The sequence below is a fragment of the Rhineura floridana genome, chromosome 11, assembly GCF_030035675.1.
Source record: "Rhineura floridana isolate rRhiFlo1 chromosome 11, rRhiFlo1.hap2, whole genome shotgun sequence".
NCBI lineage: Eukaryota > Metazoa > Chordata > Lepidosauria > Squamata > Rhineuridae > Rhineura > Rhineura floridana.
In genome coordinates this window covers 73,312,469-73,321,388 of record NC_084490.1, presented here as the reverse complement: position 1 = coordinate 73,321,388, position 8,920 = coordinate 73,312,469, and the positions used below count along the sequence as shown (strand labels likewise).

The 8,920-nt window shown below is 40.9% G+C and overlaps 1 protein-coding gene across 4 annotated transcripts in view; it reads right to left on the bottom strand.

Annotated features, from left to right (window-relative positions):
* Nucleotides 1–203: 203 nt before the first annotated feature.
* The window catches only part of ZDHHC11 (zinc finger DHHC-type containing 11), a 63,287-nt gene continuing 54,570 nt past the window's right edge, over nt 204–8,920 (bottom strand). For 3 of the 4 annotated variants that reach the window (XM_061591099.1, XM_061591101.1, XM_061591100.1), the window contains 3 exons: nt 8,489–8,610; nt 3,212–3,264; nt 204–1,493 (listed from right to left, as the gene is read on the bottom strand). In XM_061591099.1, coding sequence (XP_061447083.1) covers nt 1,478–1,493; nt 3,212–3,264; nt 8,489–8,610 — 191 coding nt within the window. In that variant the 3' untranslated portion in view covers nt 204–1,477. The remainder of the gene's footprint in view (nt 1,494–3,211; nt 3,265–8,488; nt 8,611–8,920) is intronic. The other variant, XM_061591102.1, reaches the window with a different exon arrangement.

Sequence of the window (8,920 nt, the reverse complement as noted above, 5' to 3'; positions counted from 1 at the left end):
GCTTTGGCCAAATACCTTTCGCTCAGAGGTATCAATTCCAACATTTACCCCTGGTATGAAGCAGCTTAGTCTTAGGCTCTTTATGCCAGAACTGTCTTATATGCTGCCAATATTTCACAAGTTATTTTTCTTCCCATATTCAAAGTTAATTTAAAAAATAGTAATTTTATTATTATTATAATTTGTACAAAAAGAATGAGGATGATAAAATGAGTACATTTACCTCAAGAATATTTTCCTTTCACCATACACATATTAAAAATTAGAAAACTTCCCTATTGAAAGTATCCCTCTCCCATGTAAAGTGCAAATGAGAATTAACTTTCTCTGTAAATTTCAGTTGAGTAAGTCCCAATCTTACATATGAAACTAGGATGGACATTTGGGAAGGGGGAGTTCATTGTATGTTGTACACTGCCCAGGGAGCCATTGGCTATGGGCGGTTTATAAATGAAATTAAATAAATAAATTTGTTTAAATAAGCAAAATTTATTTATAAGAACTAGCAAATTAAAAAAGGATTAAATACACAATTCATTTTCTTAGGAAAAAAAGGAAAGTATTTTCCAACTGGCATTTAATAAGCAGGATTTTTTCGTAGGGACACTTGATATAAACATATTTTTGGAGAAACAGTCTTTATTTGGACCTTCCCAATGCCACTTGGAGGATACTTTTGACTCTAAGACTTGGTACTTTTATTGGCAACCTCAAATTATTCATCTCCAAGCCATCTTCTATATATCCTGTGATCTTTTGCTACATATTTTGCTACCCATTTCTTAGTTTCTCTATGATGGGGAGACTCGCAAATGCTTTTACAACAATAGCTATGACTGGTTCTGTACAAGGAAGAACCTGTGAATGGCTGCTCTTGGCCCATGTATATTTGCTGACTCTCCAACTGAGGTTATTCACACTTGACATACAACCTGAGGAAGAAGCAGTTGCTCCCACTTAATAGAAACAGAGTTGGACACACGTTTGTTGCAGACAAATCATTAGTATGGTCCTCAAAATGTTTCCAAGTCATTGAAATGATATCCATGCATTTTCTGCCTACTCTCACCCCCTTCTCCTCCTTGAAGCAGCTTATTTAATTAGCTGTTATCAGCTAGTCTTCATATAATGCATTAGCAGCGGATGAAAAGCACTTTAAGCCCTTAGTTATCATGTAATGGAGAACTTCAGGATCCAAATTCCACTAGTTCTGTCTTTTGGTCTTTTGAATGGGCACAGCCTTCCATAAAATAGCACCGTATCAGAGACAAAAGGAGCACGCTTATTTGGAAAAAGAAGAGAAAGTCTTAAATTTTGTCCAGTTTAGACTCAGCTGAGAGCAGCAACTGGCTTTCCATCTGTCCATCTGTCAGGTGCATCCAATGGTCATTTTGTGTTGATGAAATGCAGGATTCTGGAAATGCTACATAGGCCATCTCTGAGGAAGTCAGCTGTTCCCGATCCTGATTAACTGCAGTTAGTTGACAACCATTCTAGGGAGCAAAGCAAAATTCAAGGCTTCAGATATACTTGGAGTAGAGATGGCATATCATATGATCTTATGCATTAATCAAGCCATATCTTTGCGTAACCTTCCAAAATTGTTCCATCAGATTTGCATGCAGACTTTCAGAACCACCCAAAACTTGTGAAAAACAAATCTTGCAAATTGGTGTGACTTGAACCTCCCTTCACCTACTGCCTATCTTGGTGCTATTTAATGGTGACCCACTGGAGCGATCATAGGATTATTTCCTCTGAAGATGCAGTTGTGGCCTCCTTTGCTCCTTGTCCTGGTATGACCTTTCTGGGGAAAAGACGCCTTCTCACAGGGACATTGTTTCTCTGGCAGGACTTAAAACTTCTCCTAGAATTCAACTTACCCACTTCTCTGAAATGAGATGTAGCTGGGTCTGTATTTTGTAAACTGTCTATCTTTCCTTCCCTGTGCATTTTTAAATTTTGAAATGGTTATTCTTTGAAGGCTGTGTGTGTGTCACAGGAGATTCAAGCATCCATATGTTGAGATAACTGAATTATGTCAGTTACCAGCTGGCTGCATTACAGTAGTCCATACTGTTGAGGGTGCTGTGGCATCATTATATCTACAGACTGGGGTCCTTTTTCTATTTGGCAGTTAATGACTGGGAGGATTTTAGTTAGAACAACTTTGATCCATTGGCCCAGTTCGCATGCAGATACTCAAAGGAAAAATTATGGCCCTTTGCTCCTCCCCCAGGCCTGCTGCTACTGCGCTACCCAGAGCTAAGTCTTGGTTTAGCTTAGCATTATGCCTGGACTACGGTTGCCAGGTTCCTGGCCTGAGACTGATCCTGTATCTTTAGGAGAAGAGAAAGTCAGCCAAGTGCAGGTGTTCTTGCAACCCTGTAATGGGAAAAACCACAAGGTGGAATTCTCCCTTCCCCCTGCACAACTTTTAAAGACACAGAAGACCTCTTGGAAGCTGAGCCTGGCAGCCAAGAGGTCTTCTGTATCTTCTTTAAAAGTTGTGCAGGGGGAAGGGAGAATTCCACCTTGTGGTTTTTCCCATTACAGTGTTGCAAGAACACCTGCACTTGGCTGACTTTCTCTTGTCCTAAAGATACAAGATCAGTCTCAGGCCAGGAACCTGGCAACCCTAGCCTGGACCCAGGACTGTAGTTTGTCTCACTCAAGAGTTCAGACAAACCATGAACAATAAGCCAACAAACCTTGGGTACAGTTTGTGGTTTGTCTGGAGCAAGATAACCCACAAGTTCAGATTCGAATAAATCAAGCAATGGCGAAGCTCCAGATAGTATTGTTGTAAAGATGTTTTTAAAGGTTAAAAAAAAAAAAACCCTGTTGTTTATTGCCATGGGCTCCCTTTGGGAGAAAGGACGGGATTTAAATTTAATACTAAAAATATAAAATAAATAAATAGTGCAGCAGCAACAGTGACTTTTCTTCTGAGTATGTACACACTTGGTTGTTCCTGCTTAACTATAGTTTGGCTTAGTGTTACATGTGAACCAGGCCAGTGTCAGAATTATATGACAAATAGCTGTACATTGCGGCAGTTATTACTATAGTTCTCTGTATCTAATGTTTGAGTTGTTAAGATGAATATGAAATTACTAAACAAACTTGATTAGTTCTCCTTTGCCGTCTTCATTTTCACTAGCTCACTGAACACTGGGCACAGTAAAATCATAAAATGTCAGCCACTTACCCTGATCTAGTGGAGGATGCGGCTTCATTTGGTTTTCTTACTTCAGATAAATCCTAAAGAATGAGGACATAAACCTGTGAGAGAGTTGCTGCCATGGCTGACAAATGCTACTTTTGTATGGTTTAAGTTTAAACTGGAATTAAAGAGGGCTGATGTTCTTTCTAAGTATTATCTAGAAATGTGATGTGATTAAGGGCCAAACTGGAAATCATGCAGGATATCCATGAAAAGAATCTCTCATATTTTAAAAACATTTAGCACATCCAGCCAGTATGAGTGCAATATGAATTAACACCATAGCACTGGAGGGTTTGTTTTTAAAAGAACTGAAAACACTTCTCCCCTTTCCACTATTTGCCATGCAGGGCAAAATATATAAGTACCTGTACATTTTATTCTCCAGACATATAGCAGCTTAGGATGTGTGTGATTTCTATTTCTATTATTTGTTTACTTATTGATTTGACTTATTAGTCACTTGTAACCTAAAAGGACTCCAAGTAACTTACATTTAAAAACATAAACATAAATACATTATAACATAAATGTAACGTAAATGTACTGCCTTCAAGTCAATTCCGACTTATGGCGACCCCATGAATAGGGTTTTCATGAGGCTGAGAGGCAGTGACTGGCCCAAGGTCACCCAGTGAGTTTCATGGCTGTGTGGGGATTCGAACTGTGGTCTCCCAGTCACAGTCCAACACCTTAACCACTATGCCACACTGGCTCTCTACATTATACCATAGAAAATCAAAATTCATGTTCTCAGTGATTACCGTGGTAGGCTTTGTGACACAAAACACCAGATCCTCTAGTCCAGGAGCAAAGAACTCTCCCAAAGGATACATTACCTCAGGAGGAATCAAACAGAAACACACACACTTTCTTTTTCTCTCTCCTAAGATCATCACATCCTACACACACACACACACAGTCCAGCCATCCACAACAAGCATGACCCTTCCTACTCTTCCTCCCCGACCCCACCCAGCCCACTGCTGGCTCAGGGGGGCAGCTACAAACCAGTTGCCAACTAGATGCTCTCATCTTTTATCATCATCATCAAATGATATCATCATCAACGATAATATAGTCTCCGCACATTCAGAGGAAGATCTTCAAACTATCCTAAATGTCTTTGCAGAAGTATATGGAAAGCTTGGCCTCTCACTTAATATAAAAAAAACCAAAGTACTTCATCAGCAGGTGCGAACCAGTCACTCTGTAGCACCATCAATCCAGCTTAATGGTGTGACGCTGGAGAATGTTGATCACTTTTCTTATCTTGGCAGCCTTTTCTCTGTAAAAGCTGACATTGATGCTGAAATTCAACATCGTCTGAGCTCTGTGAGTGCCGCATTCTCCCAAATGAAGTGTAGAGTGTTCAAGGATTGGGATATTCACAGGGAGACCAAAATGCTTATTTACAAAGCCATTGTACTACCAACCTTACTGTACGCCTGTGAAACATGGACTTTGAAGAATACAGAGCGAAATGCACAAACGAGCCAAGCTGAAGGCACGTCAAACAAATCTTCATCGCAACCATCTTCCATCTAGAAACCTATGTCCTCACTGTGGGAGGCTGTGTGGATCTAGGACTGGCCTCCACAGTCACTTACAGACCCGCTGTTAAAGACTTTATTTTGGAAGACAATCTTACTCAGTCACGAGTGATCGCCATTGCTCTCATCTTTGTAGTGTGACTTGGAAATTTTGACCAACCAGAACATTCAGCGAGGCTGCTCTTTCAATAGATTTGTTTGCCTGTCAAGAGCTCAATGCCATGCAAGGGGGCTAGCATCAGAACATCTTTTGTTGCTAAAAGCTGTATGTGGAGAGACCATTTCTCTTAAAGATCGATGCTCTGAAAGAATCCTGTTTGCCTCTCTCCATCCAGCTTCCTTTCTTTCTGTGTTTCCCCCCTTGAGCTTGGGTTTAAGAACAGGCACAGTTTGGCAAAAATCCTAACTTTTCTCCATGTCTTCTGCAAGTATTCAATGTTTGTTTTGTTTGAGTACATGGTGCTGATTTTGGGGTGGTGAAAACAGCAAGTCAGAGGAGGTGGTGGATGGACAAGAGGCTTGTATGGCCTCTAAAGCAACATGGGCAAACAAGAGAGCAGTGTGGATTGCGGTGATGGATGAGCAAAGCTGCATAGAGGCAGAAGAAGAGCTGGAGATGACAGGCAGGCAGGGGAGTCAAGAGGACAGGTGGGCAGAGCCACAAAAGAACAACATAGGCAAGTGAATGCAGAGGTGGGCAGATTCGTTGCAGGAAGGCTTTCACAAGCACCAGAAGGGACACCAATGGTTCACAAATAGGGCATGGGAGGAGAGGCTGAAGATCAAATTGAAAGGCTCCCGGGACCAGTCCACAATTGCTGCCCTAATCAATCACACCCTTTTAACTGCATTTTAGAGTTTATGGATTAAAGCTGATGGATTAAAAGGCTACTATTCCTTCTCAAGTCCCTCATACAACTAAAATAATTTTATAAACCTTAGTTAAAATATGTCTATTTTAAAAACGGCTACCATTTTTAAGGATTATGATTCTTCTATGCCCTCATTTATTTATTTATTTATTTATTTATTTTATTCAGCTTATATCCCGCCCGACTAGCAAACAGCTCTCTGGGCGGCAAACATAAAAACATATACAATAATCAAATTACAAGATCAATATAACAAATATAAAAGTACATCATCTAAAATAAAAATTACAACATTTACATAAATAACTTAGATTAAAATGCCTCAGATAAGAGAAAGGTTTTAACCTGGCGCCGAAAAGATAATAGTGTCGGCGCCAGGCGTACCTCCTCAGGGAGACTATTCCACAATTCGGGGGCCACCACTGAGAAGGCCCTAGATCTTGTTACTACCCTCCGGGCCTCCCTATGGGTCGGGACCCGGAGGAGGGCCTTCGTAGTAGAACGTAGTGTACGAGCCGGTTCATAACGGGAGAGGCGTTCCTGCAGGTATCGTGGTCCCGCGCCGTATAAGGCTTTATAGGTTAGTACCAACACTTTGAATCTGGCCCGGTAGCATATTGGAAGCCAGTGCAAGCGAGCCAGAACAGGTGTTATATGCTCAGACCGCTTAGTTCTTGTTAACAGTCTGGCCACCGTATTTTGCACTAGCTGTAGCTTCCGAACCGTCTTCAGAGGTAGCCCTACGTAGAGCGCGTTGCAGTTGTCCAAACGTGAGGTTACTCATTAACATAGTGCAGAAAGCCACTGAGTATAGGGAATTGTACCGTTTCCCATTTAGCAACTAAGATTAATGCTGTTCCAGAATTTTTGCTGTTGAAATGTTCTGTATTTTTTGAATTGTTGCATCCTAATGATACAAATCCATGCTGTACTCCAGCCGTTCTCAACCTTTTTTGCTCCATTCCCCCCTTTCACCGTTGTTCAGAATATAATTCCCCCCTTCCCAAGATAGTCTCTCATAGCGTGTTGACATTTCGCGAGTGACGGTGGTGTTTCTCGTGAGAGAAAAATTTCTTAGTTTATATTATAACAGAATTTCTTGGAGCACTTTCTGGTCTTTAAATAATAATTTAATTTTGCAAATGAAAATAATGCTGCATGTTCAAGAATCGATTTTAATCTGTGACATTCAATAAACTTTACTGAATGTCGCAGATTAAATTAAAAACAAACTACAATTTTACAGATTGTACATAATCTACAGGACATCACACTTTGCTGAATAGTGGTCCCAATTCCCCCCCTGGAACCCTAAAATTCACCCCTGGGGGGGAATTCCCCCCTTGTTGAGAACCCATGCTGTAGTCAAATGTTTCCAAGTGAAGCATGTAAAACAATGGGAAGTACTATTCTGCCCTGTAACATGTCTCTTAAGATTTCCCTTTCCCCGTTACTTTCTCCTCTCTAGCCTCCACAGGGGCCTCACTTCCAACTCTCCCTCTTTTCCTTCTTGCAGCCCCCACTCTCCACTCACTGTTCATAAGGAATCTTACCCTATCAAAATAAGAAGCTGACTCTTAACAAAACGTGTTAGACAGGGTAGACAAATATAACATTTGCTGTTTGTTTTTTTTAAATTAACACTTTCAATTAGCATTTGGTCTTACAAACTACAAATTTCCTAGGGAAATCAGATATATTTCTAGAGGGGTATTTATTGTGGGATAGGTGCTCTTCATTCATATAAGTTTTTCTTTGGAGTGCCTACACGCTGCTGTTGGCATCATAGTGCAAGCCCAGATTCTCCCCACTCCCCCATATAATCTGGATTTATTCTTTCTGAGGAAAACCTGATTAAGTAATTTTGAAAAACAAACAAATAAAAAAACTGTTACCAATGACTACTTGTGATATCCTGGACAAACCACAAGCCATAAACTAAAAACAAACCTTGGTTACCGCATGTGGTTAGTTTGAAGAGATCTAAACAGTGATCCTGGGTTTGGAGACCCCTCTAAGCCAAGCCATGGCTTAGCTCAGTGCATCAGAAAAATGACCAAGGAGGAGTAAAGTGGCTGCAATCTGGTCCCCAGGTACATGCCTGCTGAAATGTGGCTTAGTGGGATATTGCCTTGCTTTTTTAGGAAAAGCAGCCTATAGTCTTACCCAGACTTACCTGGGGAAAGACCCAATTAAATACAGTGAGATTTACTCCTGGGTAAAAGCTGCTTAGGTGAATCATGTGCATTGTTTGCCTGACTAAATCCCATTATTTAAATGGAATTTAAATCATCCAACTGCATGCAGGATTGAAACCTAAAGCCCCTTGGGGCTCATGGACCTGGTCTCAATTTGTTATTTGATGCAGTTTCTACAAGACACATGGGCTTAAAGAGGAGAGGGAGTGCACATACAAGTCCCACCCCCTTCCTCATGTGCAGGTTCCAGTTCAGACCCTCCTGTGTTGAAGGGAAAGTTCTCAAGTTCTAAAGCATTCAGGTGAGCTCAAAATCTTCACTGTGACTGAGAACCCTGACAAGACAAGGCTCCTGATCGTGGGGAGATTCTGAGATGCTAAGTGTGTTCAGCTGAACAAGGTTAGACTCTCCCTTCAGACTTTCCCTCTCAACATGGGAAGACTTGAAGTGGAACTGGCATGCGGGGATGTTGGAGATGGGGTTTCATGCATGCATCTGTAACCTGCCCACATTTAGTTACCTCATATTTAGGTGAACACCTGAATAGGGCTTATAGTGTTTGATCTTCCAGACGGATAGGCTACAGTGCTAGAAACAGGCATGGCATTCTCAGGACAGAAGATGACAGCAATATCTTACCTGTAAAGGTTCCATTGTGTGAGTTGCATCTGATGTTGCCTCTATGCTCATTTCCCGAGATATAGTACACTGTTTGGGTCGATGTCGAGTCATGTACTCATATGTGTTCATCTTCTTACTCACTGCATACATGGAAGTTATTTGTTTTAGTTTTAAAAATTCCTGAAGCTTTGCAACTTAGATGGGTGTTGTCATATTCAGTTTGCAAAACAGTATTATACAGGCTAACAAAGATGAGGGGATTGGACCTTCTGAGTTTAACAGCTTACTATGAGGCATTTTAACTTAAACAAATATATCTCTTATACAGAAGAATCGTGAGATTCTGTAGATGGGAATGGAGTTTGTATTAAAATATTCCAGAAGGCAGGCTCTTCTGTTCCTAGTCCTCAGCTATGATGCAAAAAATATCCAACCCCTTCCTAGGGACCA